At 35.2% G+C, this 13,163-nt stretch overlaps 2 protein-coding genes across 3 annotated transcripts; both read right to left on the bottom strand.

Annotated features, from left to right (window-relative positions):
* Positions 1-477: 477 nt before the first annotated feature.
* LOC122302585 (protease Do-like 1, chloroplastic) lies at positions 478-5,722 on the bottom strand. Of its 2 annotated transcripts, XM_043113906.1 has the most exons (9): positions 5,150-5,722; positions 4,904-5,026; positions 3,907-4,078; positions 3,345-3,382; positions 2,688-2,886; positions 2,383-2,535; positions 2,050-2,184; positions 1,320-1,429; positions 478-678 (listed from the first exon to the last, which is right to left on the bottom strand). In XM_043113906.1, exons 1-8 carry the CDS (start codon positions 5,602-5,604, stop codon positions 1,352-1,354), a joined length of 1,353 nt encoding a protein of 450 aa, XP_042969840.1. In that variant the 5' UTR covers positions 5,605-5,722; the 3' UTR covers positions 478-678; positions 1,320-1,351. The 2 variants fall into 2 exon arrangements, with proteins under 2 accessions (XP_042969840.1, XP_042969839.1); XM_043113905.1 differs by lacking the exon at positions 478-678 and having other exon boundaries at positions 1,201-1,429.
* A 1,081-nt stretch (positions 5,723-6,803) lies between these two features.
* LOC122302587 lies at positions 6,804-13,051 on the bottom strand. Its single transcript, XM_043113907.1, has 14 exons — positions 12,741-13,051; positions 11,937-12,081; positions 11,695-11,762; positions 11,537-11,590; positions 11,328-11,411; positions 11,144-11,229; positions 10,096-10,176; positions 9,635-9,765; positions 9,067-9,108; positions 8,338-8,414; positions 8,176-8,266; positions 8,007-8,088; positions 7,304-7,376; positions 6,804-7,140 (listed from the first exon to the last, which is right to left on the bottom strand). The coding sequence occupies exons 1-14, from the start codon at positions 12,827-12,829 to the stop codon at positions 6,972-6,974; spliced, it is 1,272 nt and encodes a 423-aa protein (XP_042969841.1). The 5' UTR covers positions 12,830-13,051; the 3' UTR covers positions 6,804-6,971.
* Between the last annotated feature and the right edge of the window lie 112 nt (positions 13,052-13,163).

The raw sequence follows: 13,163 nt of genomic DNA, 5'->3' as shown, positions 1-13,163 counted from the left end.
TTAATTAAAACGAAATGTAATTACCATACCAGTATATATTATTATTACTACTGTATTATGTATTTATCAAAATGATTCAAATGAATAAGTTGAAAATTTATTAGGCCTAAAATGTAATTAATATATATTTTATATTAATAGAATATGACCAAACAAATGTTTATGTTTAATATTATAATTTTATGTTATAAAGTATAATATATAATTATTTTATATATAATATTTATTAATATTAAAAATTAATTATATATATAAACACGAACCGGTCCGGTCCCGAAAATCTTAGAACTGGAACCGAAACTGGACCAATTCTATCCGGTTTGTAGAATCATGAACCAGTCCCAGACCAAACTAATCCAAAACCGGACCTCCGGCTCATTTCCAGTTTAAACTTTCATACCGTTACGTTTCAACTGTGTTGGGATGATTGTAGAAATTGAAGTGGTTCTCCATCCCCAATAAAATTATGAAAAAGAATGGCAAACAATGCTGACTTTGGATAAATTTCAATGCAGAGTTGGCCCACATCTTGACAAGACATTAACACATCCATTATTCAAACTTCATAACAATCGGTAATGACAAAAGGATACCTGCATTGATTAGTTCCTCCAGCCCGATCTCATCTTCAATTTCAAATCCTCATTTGGGTGTAATCTCTTGTAGAAATTTTGCAACCTACATACAACAAAAGAGAGCCTTAAAAGGGACTGCAAAATTTTGGGTTAGCAAAGATCAACTTCTCAAAAGTGGATTTAGTTTTCCATTACACCAAATTTGAAGTTACTGGGTTATCACGACGCATGACTAAAATTCAGAATTATCCTGAAATTCGTTCCTTTGTTGCCTCCAAGCTCCTCAAACCCTGCTTTCCAATTGCTTTTATTTCGTGCGTGCACCTATCGGAGATTGGGTCTTATATATTCATGCATTTCTTTCTTTGGTATAATCAATGGCCGTTCTTCATTTGAGAAGACTTCACAACTTCGCTGACTACAGGGGCCAAAATTACTGCCCTACAGAAACTAATATATTGGGAACAACTCAAGCCTAATCAAGGTGGGTTACTGCTTGCAGCACTCATAAGATTGGGCAGTTCAGTCAGTGCAGGACCAGATAGGTGTGGCTCTTACTACAACCACTTTTAGCTCTTTCCCTTAGCTTTCCATTGATACCCACTAAAGAGATTACTGTGCACAGTTTTACCCTCAGCAATAAGAAAACTTTACTACCAGATGTCGTACAGCAGTTGAAATACATACGTACATCAGTACCCCTTGGCACGATCCAATTAATGCACAAAAACAATATATATGTACCTAAAATTATACATGCCAGACGACTAGGTATATCATGACTCATCAGGCTTTGGCTCAAGTATTACAGGAATCTTCTCCTTGTGATCACCACGCAATACCTCCACAGTCACCTGAATGCCAAAATAATTAAAATATGCATTTTTAAAAACTAATCATCAAATCGGCTTCAGATCCAGAGTTTTCTAACTAAACATCCTTAAATGTCTTCAAGCAATTCTATTAAGGCCTAGTTTGGTTACCAAGATGAGATGAGAATCATATAATCATTACAACTTTTCCAAACTCTCACACACAAAATATAATAAACAATTCAACTTTTTCAATGCCAAAACAAAAATAATATTAAAAAATAATATTTTAACAATATTTTATTTAACTTTTCACTTTTATCCCATTTCATCTCATTTCATTTGTATAACTTTATCTCATATGCATTACTCAGCCATGATGATATGGAATTATTCATCCCGCTCTTGATATAATATCCCTAGGGGGTGGGAGGCTACCACAACTCAGCTGTACTTTAAGATACATGGACATTGATGTGAATACATGATGCTTTCCACTCGCTACTTGCAATTAACATATTAGGTTCTAAATTCTATGACACATTGTCATCAGAGTAAATGATTTTCATTCAGGAAAAATGTCTCTCCCTCACACCATCCCTCCCACCCACCACCCAGAGAGAGAGAGAGAGCATAAGAACATTAAAATGAAAACGCCATACCGCATCACCCACTTTACACTGGTCAAGAATTCTGTACAAATCACTGCCATTGGTGACCTTTTTACCATTCACAGATGTAATGATGTCACCCAAAATGAGTCTACCATAGGGATCACGTTTAGTTGGTTGCAGGCCCTGCAAGATCGATCAACTCTGATTAAATGGATGAACACCACCTTCAACCTTAAGAAGTTTAGGTCGGTATAACAAGAAATAAGCATAGCATTTCACCTAACAACCAACAAACATATTTCAATAACACAAGCAACTTCTAAAGAAAAATGAGCATTCCGCATTTCAAAGTAAGATAAAGCTTAAAGATATAAAACCCACCGCTTTACCAGCTGGACCATTCATGGGAGCATCTAAAACAAGCACCCCACTTAATCCCAACTGCTCCACAGATTGATCAGGTGCAAACTTAATCCCTAAAATTGGTCTTGTGACCTTTCCAAATCTCACCAGCTGGTCAACAATGCCACCTACCTGGATATGTAAAAATCACACTAGTGACTTAGTCTACAACATTAAAACAAGGAGCTTATGAGTCTCAATTAGATCTTACATGATGCCTATACCTAGTTTCTCTCATAAATAACAAAAATAAAAACAAAAACAAAGTCAAAATAAAAACTCACAGTGTCAACGGGAATTGAAAATCCAACTCCAGAGGACGCACCAGATGGAGAGTATATAGCTGTATTTATCCCAATAAGGTTTCCAGAACTATCTAATAGAGGCCCTCCACTATTACCAGGATTAATGGCAGCATCTGTCTGGATAACATCCTGAATGGGTCGGCCAGTGGCAGCAGAACTGATTTCTCTACGAAGCCCACTATAAAGAGAGCATAAAGAATACATTAGAAAACATGTATTTTTATATATATGTCATGCTTAATTTACAAGTAACATGAGAAGAAACGTCTACATGAGGGGACATCGGCATGTAATATCAATACAGGACCAATATGAGGGCTATTGGCTTATTCATTGGTTTCTAATATGTTAAACAGAGAGCCACAGACACGCTTGAAATTGTTCATGTGCATCTTTCTCTCTCCATTAGACTGCAGATATTTAGAAATGAACATTTGTAATATATTTTTCTCTACGAGGCTTCACAAAATGTGAAACAGCCAAAGTATCATAGCCAATTCCACCAGCATCAAGGTAACTTTGATTACATACAAATGATACATGAGATTAAAAAAAATAGGACATTTCAGAGAAAAAACTCAATATTGTTTATCACGTACAATAGAATGAAAAAACGAACTCCAATGGGCTTTCTACCTGATAACACCAGTTGTAAGAGTATGGTCAAGTCCAAACTGCAAAAAAAAGGACCATTAAAACAGATGATTCAATTGTTTGGACATATAATGAACTGGAACTAGTAACCTTCATACTAAATGATAATCAAAGTCTTTATTAAATGTTCTTCTGTTGAAGAAAACTACAGCCCCCAGGTAACAAACTCAAGCCACCAACCAATCGAAAGCTAGGCTCTAATTCTGATATGCCAAAGACGGATTTCTATGCACCTTTTTTGGACAGGTGAGATGAAAAGCAAACAAAAATTATCCCATGCCTGATATTCACACAAATGGAATGAAAATAGCAAAAGAAATAATTCATGCTATTCTGAATATGATTTCCTTATCAGTAAATAAAATTTTTATTGATGAGAAATAGGCATGGCCCAAGTACGTGGGAATTTAAGTATTCCCTAGCTCGTTGAAAATGAATTATTGTATGTAATCCTTCAAATACTGGAAAACAATAATCTTTTAAGCTGTAGTGATATAAAAGCCCAAAGCACCTGTTTTGCAACAGAGTAAAAAGAAAAACTCACAGGGTTTCCAATAGCATAGACCTTTTGACCAACCAGTAGGTCCGCAGAGATCCCAATAGGTATAGGTCTCAGTTTGTCTTTAGGCGCATCAACACGCAAGACAGCAACATCCTTATCTTGGTCAAACCCAACAACTTTTGCGTCATAAGCTGTTTGGTCAGCGAGAGTCACCCTGTACATAATTACCACCATTTTAAATGTGAACGGTATGGAGCTTTAATGTGTCAAACTCATATGACACTTCGAAATTTCTTAATACAAGATCTACCATCACACATCTATTATAGTCCACAATTCTAACCACAAAGGATCACGTGCTCAATAGCAAGCAAAGAACTAAATGTACAAAGAAGAAGGTATCAATCTAGGACAAGTAAAACCACCATCAATTGAAGATGCCAACCAGTCTTAAATGCAAATTGTTCCATGATCTCCATAAGAAAATTTTGAGAAAGTTTGCAAGGCTGACTAAAGGGATTCAGATACAGGCCCCAAATTTAACATAACCATCCCTTATTTTAAGAGATGCCAATTTATAAGCAACGGTATGAGTACACAATCCATCCCATAGCCTGGAAGGATTACGTTAGCTGTCTGTGAATGCGTGATCTAACATCTAAAACAAAGTTTATCCATGCAACTTCTTCCCTGTGCAACTTTGTTCGCTTTGATGGGCCATCATACAGGTACAACTCCGGAAAACATAACGGAATTCAAACTCTAGGCAATATACAGTTTCTTGATGCAAACCCAGATTGAGATGTTTCCAAGCCCACAAAAGAACCTTCTTTTTGTATCCTTTACCGTCTTTAGCCTAGATCGACCTCGAGAAACACAACAGTTTCTTATATGAACCGAACAGTTCTAAAAGTATTCATATAACACTTTGTCAATTCTAAAGCAGAACACTTTGTCAATCCAAAGCATAAACATACAAGCAAAAACAAATTAAGCACAAAAAAAGCTTAAACATCGAATGAACTGAAGCAAATCTAACTTGAGATCAGAAGCGCCACGAATCACATGATAATTGGTGACAACGTGACCGTTTGTATCCCACACGAAGCCTGACCCCGAGCCTTGCGGCACCTCCAACACGTCCAACGTAAAGGCGTCCTGCCTAAAAGTCACACCACCAAAGTCCCACACCGATCAAACAAACACACCCCAGAGTATACAGTGCCAAGGAAGCAGAATCAATAACCCGAACTTCGACACAAATTTTAGGAGCAAGATAGAATACCTGACAGCGAGATTGGTGATGTAAACCACGGAGGGCGTATTCTCCTGGAAAAGGCGAACCGTAGCGAGCTCATCGGACTGCAATTTTCTAGGCGTGCTGACCACGAATGCCGAAGCGGAATCGACATCGGCTAGAAAGAGAGAGAAAGACAAGGCCAGCGAAGCACAGAGAACTAGGAGTGAATCTAGAGCCGAGGAGAAGGGGAGTTTGGAAAGTGCGAGCTTGGGGAGGCATGATGGTTTGGTGGCGGCGTAACTGCCACTGCTATTGTTACTGTTTTGGATAAAAAAGTAATTGCGGCGTCGGTGGTGGAGGAAGGAGAGGATAGGGGGAGTGGAAGAGAGGGTCTCGGAGGGAAAGGAAACTAATCTTCTGGATGGGGAGCGAGAAAGTGGAGAGGAAAAGGGTGGACAAGAAGAGTGGAAAGAGGAAAGGAGCGAAGCATAAGCAGCCATGTCCAGCTACGTTGTCGTTTAATGGACAGCCGCGGTGAGAGGATGGAGTCTCGACTCTTTTTGAGTCCTGACTCTGAGCCTGCCTGTATCGTACACGTTTGTGTGATCGTCATTGGCATATAATTTGTGTTCGCTTTAATATTTATTTTCTACTTTCCAACTCAACAAAATTTATTTGGGCTGATTCCTTATCTGGGCAACCGTTTTCTTTCCATTTTTTCGATAAAAGTTTGCAAAAAATATAATGTCAGATACATTTTTAGAATATTCAAATTTCTCTAACCCATTTTAAAAAAAAATAAAATTTATTATTAAAAAGTACTTTTTTATATAAATTTTAGATTTACCTATTTTTCAAAAAAATATATACTTTTTTTTTTAATTAAGACCGGATAACCAGGAACAACGTCTATACTAATCTCAAGAGTGTATAGCCCTTTAACAAAAAGTTTCTTACAAATACACCTGATGTGATTCAATAAAAACTCTCAATCTAATGGTCTATAAAAATTTATTTCACCCAATAAAATTTAAACTTTAGACCCGAGAAGAGTTTACCCACAAAGCCCCAATACATACTTTCAAGAAGACTTCAATTATCATTTATCAATTCATAAAACTCTTACTTTCTTATTTAGACGTCCAGGATAGGTCTGTCTTTAGTTTGATCTTTATTAGTCCTCCTGCATTCATTTATCGATAATTATTTCTTAAATTTTTTACTTACCATCTCCACACGTCACATTTCTTACTTATTTTTATTTTTTTATTTTATTTCTTTTAAACTAATTAAATTTTTCTACTCATTATCTCTACCACACATTTGGTAAGAAAAAAAAATAATAAAAAAATATATATATAGTGTTTGGAGATGATTAATAGAAATTTTCTTATTTCTTAACTCTAGACCTTTTTTCTCATTTCCTCCAACAAATATTTTTTCTAATTTTTTTTAAAAGTTTATTTAGTTTTGGATGAAAAATAGATATGGTGCCCAAACCATGGTAGTAATTTGGGGACAAAAAAATGGGGGCCTCGGAATGGAGAGTGGCCTCCCTCCCTCCCTCCCCATAGATAATCTAATAAAAAATTTATGTGTGGTCATTTTTACATATTTTTTTGTCCACTCTACTGATATGATTGATTGTGTATTAAAAAAAAATAATACAGTCAATCATATTAGTAGAATGCATAGAGAATATACAAAAGTAATTATATATAATATTATTCATAATCTAATCGTATAACTGCCTACCCCAATTCTTCATTTTCACCAACATCGATGAATCCAAGGCCTATAATTTATAGGAAACCGCTTCGACCATCCATCCGCTTATACAATTCCCTAAAAACTTCAAAGAAAGCAATTACAAAATTTTCTCAAAAGGCCTCAATTCCCGTGGCAAGCCATCAAAATTTCCCGCATTAACGTCTGATTGGAGCATAGGTCGCTTCCCACTTTTCCAAACGATACCCTCTGCAAGGTGCTCCTTGCTTGGTGTAAGCATTACGAAATTTGGATCGGCTCTTTGATAACTGCCAAACAATGTAAATGATACATCGTTACTGACAGATAGATAGATACACTTTCCCAAAAACTGAAATACAATCCATGATCACAAACATAAGCCAGTGATCACAAGCTCGTGCAATAACATTAATTGATCAAGGAAGTAAAAAGCAAACAAAATAATCAAACCTGGCTTCTCTAATATTCTCAACACGGATCCCAAATCCATAGGCCGTCTTTCCAACAATGCGATCCCTAGTAGCTGCAGGATAATGGGTTTGACACAGTTAGTTATAGGATCCCATCACCCACGCCTAATCCTTTTTTTTTTTTTTTTCAATTTGACAAGTGCTAAGACTTAATTCTACTGCAAGCTAGAAGCACGTAAAAATAAAAGTAAAACCAAGAGTTAAATGATTATACAAATAAGCCAATGGATTTGGAAAACTGGTTTTGAGCCGCCCACCCCTCTTATATATATATATATATATATTTAAAAAAAAAAAAAAAAAGATGACACAAATACTCTGCATAAAAATTAAGAAATTGTTTTTCAAAAAGAAACCGCCTGGCCACACTTGGGCCTAACGCCCAGGGTCTGGTACTTGGGTGGACGTTCTAAGATTTTATTTTTAATGATTTTTAGTTTTATATATATATGTTTTTTTTTTTTTTTGAATTTTTCAATTTCTATCTAGGGGATTTGTGTCCCTTTTTTATGGAAGGGGTAGACTGTAACTTATTGGTAGCCTAGGGATACATTGTCAAAATTGATAGTTTGGGAAGGGACATTACAAATTGCATGTAGTTAGGAGAATTTCCATATTTCCCCCTTTTGATTTTAGCTGTAAAAAAATGTATCAATCCATGACAATCAATCGACTATAGGCACCTGAAATGTTGAAAGTGAAAGAAGGTTTCCACCATGACTTGAATGCCAATGATACTGTTGAGCTCAAAGGTCCCACCTTTCCCTGCAAAGATGAATTTGATATTTTTCAAACCAGATAGAATCCATAGTTATAAAGCACGAGAATACGAGATGGCATCAGAAATGCTACCTTCAGCAATAAGTTTTTATTGGCTTGCCAAGATGCAGCTACTTGCAAAGTGGACTCAGGGATATTGTTTGATATCTTGGCATCATCAATCCTTAAGAAAAAAATAACGATAAAATCAGATATCATCACACCGATTATAATCAGTCCTATTATTCTGAATACCTTGTCTGTAACTCAAAGCCAAAGTCAATATAATTTGTAATTCCAACTATTTCATCTTCTTCAAGGGGGTTCTTGACCTGTTTAGTTGAAACAGTTGGATTTTGTCAAAAAATAATAAATAACTAAAACTTTGAATAAGAAAATAGCAAGCGGAAAAAAAAATAATCTCAGTTCTTTGTATTCGTATTTTTAAGTATATGGTGTTGGGTTAGGTTCCATGGTAAAACTAAGGTTCCCATATATGATTCACACAATTTCAGCACTTCCTCAAGATAATAAGCATCTTATTCCATTTCCAGCATGCATGCAAAGGGCTCAATCAACTATTCAAATCCTTTTCGATCAAAAATTCACTGTTCTGAATTATAGGAGACATGAAGCAATTACTGTTCCACTCAGGTTTGAGCCTGGTAAAGGTTTTTTTTTTTTTTAGTAAGTAAGCCTGGTAAAGTTGACAGCATCGATCAGGCATCACCAAGCTACCAACCATATCTAGCAGTTATTGGTTATAAGAGCATCCTTGTACAGCAAACTTTAATGAAAACTAACCTACCAACCATACCATAAACAACAACCACAATGTAGCTCAATAGTAGGCAATCCAATGAGCAGCAGTTTACATCAAATGTTTCAATGAGACATTCAAACATGGGATTATCAATTTAAACATAGGAAACAAAAGGGCCGTGCAGAAAAGGATAAGGAAAACAAGAACGCAGGAGAACATACCCGTCTTTGGACAATCACGTGTTGATAGAATGAGGCAATGAACTGCAGGTTGTATCAATATCCAAAATTAATTAAGAATTATGCGAAACAAATTTACAAGTCACATCTTTGAAATGAAATAGCGTATAGATGCACTTCACAGCATGTAGTTTGAGAGGCGTCAAGGAAACTGAGTTGAAAATGCACAACGCAGGAGGTTCATGCAGCAGTAATTCCAGTGCGGAATAATTAAAGGTGCCATTGTGGAATATATAAATAGAGTCTGTCATTGATACATCAAGATAAATTTTTATTATAGCCACCAATAGGATAGCATGGTACATGTTTCCTCCAGGTTCTATAACTTATTATTACACATAGAATGGGCCCAGCAGTTGAAGAAATAGGGTTCCCATTGAGCAGCTTGAATAGGGGTTACAGATCCATTGTGAATGCTTTATCTTTGTAATTTCTAGCCAATGTATTGAACCTAGTTGCAATACTAATGAAACAATTAATAAGTAGAGAGAGAGAGAGTGGAGAGAGAGTTTCAGGGGCAAATACAAAAATGATTGGAACTTAAAGAAACCTGAGAACTTTTGGTGAGTTCCAGACCAAAATTGAAAGATGGGCTCAAGGGGCTACTTGATCCAACTCCATAGCCAATTGCACAACTCCAATTCATTAGGTTTTTATATTTTGCACCATCTTTACTTCCATCTAAAAAATACATCAGCAACAACAATAAACAACATAAATCAGTTAAGATTTGCTGCAATTCCAATTACACGTGATCTAGTGCTCATATCACACATGCAACATCAAATGCTAGCAGGAATTTCGAAAATCCCTAATGAACTCTACAGAACAATCATCTTCAACGTATAGGTCAAATGACACATTTATGCAGAGCATTCTCACGGGTGAAAAACATTCCTTTGATAGCTTATCAAGAAAAAACCTCTCAAACCTAACTATTGATTTAGTATAAAAAGTTTAATGTACTGAAATTGAGATTTTCCAAAAGTGATTTAATTCAGTAAAGCTTACACTCTGGCTCATATTGTACCCCAGCAGTTAGTCTTCCCATCTTGCTTACCAACCAAGCACTTTTTGGGCATTCATCTTTCACTGCAAAGCATGATGAGTAAAGTACATTTAGAGAGGTTTTCATCTCGTATTCAACATGCTCAGTTGTGAGCATATCAAAGAGAATTCAAAAGCTGCAAAGCAGAAAGCTAAATGAAGCAAACATGGATAAGATAATAGGATAATAGTTTTTATTTCAATTTTCAAATGCACAAGTGTTATATCAGTTTCTATTTTCTTCTATTCCATTGCAGGAAAAGGGAGAGAGAGAGAGAGGGGGGGGGGGGGGGGGGGAGTGATGAAGAATTATTTACTTAGTCCGGTTCTTTCAAGATATGTTTTATTTTATAAGTGTTCTTTCAAGATCTGTCAAAACGTTTTGTTATAAATTTTTTTATTGGTCTCGGGTGTCTAAAAACAAAGTCCCAACCATACTTACACCAATAAAAATTAAAAAAAAAAAAAAAAATTGTTGCAAAGTGACGTGCAAAAAAGAATAAAAGGGTCCTCCAAACCTCTGTAGCAGCCAGGGGGTCACGCCTTATCCATTGTATCGAACCCTCTTCATAAGTTCTTTGAATCAACAGTTCCAAATATAGTTTATGGTTAACAACAATTGACTAAAATTTAATCGCTTAGATTAAACAAGAAATAAAAACTACAGAAAAATGTTATGCCAAGAGTTTGAGCAGAAATCCATAAGATGCCTGGTTTGTTTTCACAAACTATCTCATCTCATCTTATCTAATCATTACAACTTTTCTAGATTCCCAAACAAAATATAATAAACAATTTAAAATTTTCAAATTCCAAAATAAAATTATATTAAAAAATTACATTCTAACAATATTTTATTCAACTTTTAAATTTCATCTCATCTCATTTCATCTGTGTAACCAAACGAAACCTAAGTGTGTGTTTACAATAAAATATATTCTAAGGAACCATGCCTCATAAATTATATATGCAGAAAATGAAAATTTACCGTCCTAAATTTGAGGTCACTTACAAGATAAAGGCATAAATGTGGCTCCAAATGATAAATTTCCCGAGCCGTATCTCAATCCTAAAACACCATAATCTTCAGAGGATACTCTGCAGGATTAGTAGTTTTGTCAATGAAGTGCATCTGATCTTTTGTGTGCCAACTAACTGGGGAAACCATATATACGGTTTTGCTGATAGGAACCCACCTTTTCTTCAGTAGCAACGGAAAGATGCCAAATGCTCCCAATCCATATTTAGGGTAGTAAGCGCTCGACCTCATTTGTAAAATCCTGAAGTGAAGGCATGCACAGCAGTGTTTAAAAAATAAAGGCATAAATAATGGAAAAACTGATTGGGGGTGAGGTGTAACCTCTTTTAAAGACGAAAATATGTACTTCGGATAAATGCTCCTTACCGATCAGAGTTTGACACAAAAAGATCCATGAATGTATGAGAATCATCAAGATCACTGCTTATGGAACAAATTATAACAGCATTGTTCAATAACATAATTTGAATAGAATGTACAACAAACAGATAAGACGTGATGAACAAGAAATCATTTTACTATACCTTTGCCATCGAAACAGGGCATTTCCTACAATCTTCTCCTCGGGCTTATAATCGACTGGACATGAAACCTAAATAGATCAATGGTTAAGAGAATATTTCTGCTTGTTCTGATTTTCAAACTTCATATTTCAACAAAAGCATCCAAAATAAAATAAACAAAACTAAAAAAATATATTAAAATTATCTGTCTTGTACTAGAACGACATAAATTGGTAAAATGGGGAAAAAAAATTAATGGATACTGTAGCAATCAAATCCACGTGAGGGTCATCAATTGGCTTTAGCATGATTCTTGTACTAAAATGCCTTGCTTCTTCAAAATAGTCCTCAAACAGGCATTTCAATGCAAGCTTCCCAAACAACAAGTTATACGATGACTCCAACATCCTGCATCGCGTCACAGATGTGTCATTTAAATCTATTGCAAATTCTAAAACCATTACCAGGATTATCTATTTATATAGGTAATCCTGTAGACATATGTATATAGGCATATCTGTTAAGCAGAGCAACAATCCGTTTGGCCAAGCAAATCGTTCAAAGGGATTTTTAACATTAACATGACCAAGAATTCCATGCAGTTCAGTCCTTCAAAGTTCAAATTCTTGCACCTTCAATGAAATGATGCAGACGTTATAAAAATTAAGAGGGGAGGTTTAGCGATTAAGATGAGATGAAAATTTTTGAATAGTGATAAGAGAGTTTGTGAATAGTAACAAGAGAGATTGAATTGATTATTTTTTAGATTTTATAAAATGAAGAAAAAAAGTGAAAAATATTATTTTTATTAACAATTTGAAAAAATTAGAATAATATTTTATTTTTTATTTAAAAGTTTGAAAAAGTTTAATGATTAATTTGAAAATTTATATTTGAATTATTTTTTGGAATAAGATGAGATCAAATTCAGAAAAATTTTTGTCAGCTTAAACTTTACGCGCGGAATTGAACTGGCCAAATTAATAAACTAGAAAAGAAAAGCGTAAATAAAAACTGCTACATCCTTTTATGATTGTGACTGGTAATCGGAGTGAGTTAGGATTAACCTGGTACGGGCAGCAAGAGGAGGAAAATCGAAGAGAGGTGGGACCAGCACCATTGGCGGTGGTGGCTCTTTGTGCACCCAGTTCCCCATCTCTCTCTCTTTCAAATTCTATGACAGTGAAAATGGCTAGGGTTTCCTAATCGACCCTGAAAGTCGAAATGGAAAAAGAGTGAAGTCTGAAGAAGAAGAAAGTTGCGGGAACCGAAAGCTATAAAGTCTCTCCACCACATCTCTCCCGAGCTTCGCGACTGTTTCAACTTTTCGGATTCAAAGTGCTTTTAACCGAATTTTAGGATATCTTGATAAATTCTTTAGTGATGAGAATATTTCGTAGAAATAAATTCATGCATTAAATTATTTTTATTAAATTTATTTGTAGGGATAGTAAGTTTTATATATTAAATTATTCTAATTTATAAATTTA

Source organism: Carya illinoinensis, chromosome 3 (assembly GCF_018687715.1).
Source record: "Carya illinoinensis cultivar Pawnee chromosome 3, C.illinoinensisPawnee_v1, whole genome shotgun sequence".
Taxonomy (NCBI): Eukaryota; Viridiplantae; Streptophyta; class Magnoliopsida; order Fagales; family Juglandaceae; genus Carya; species Carya illinoinensis.
This window is presented reverse-complemented; position numbering and strand designations above follow the sequence as displayed.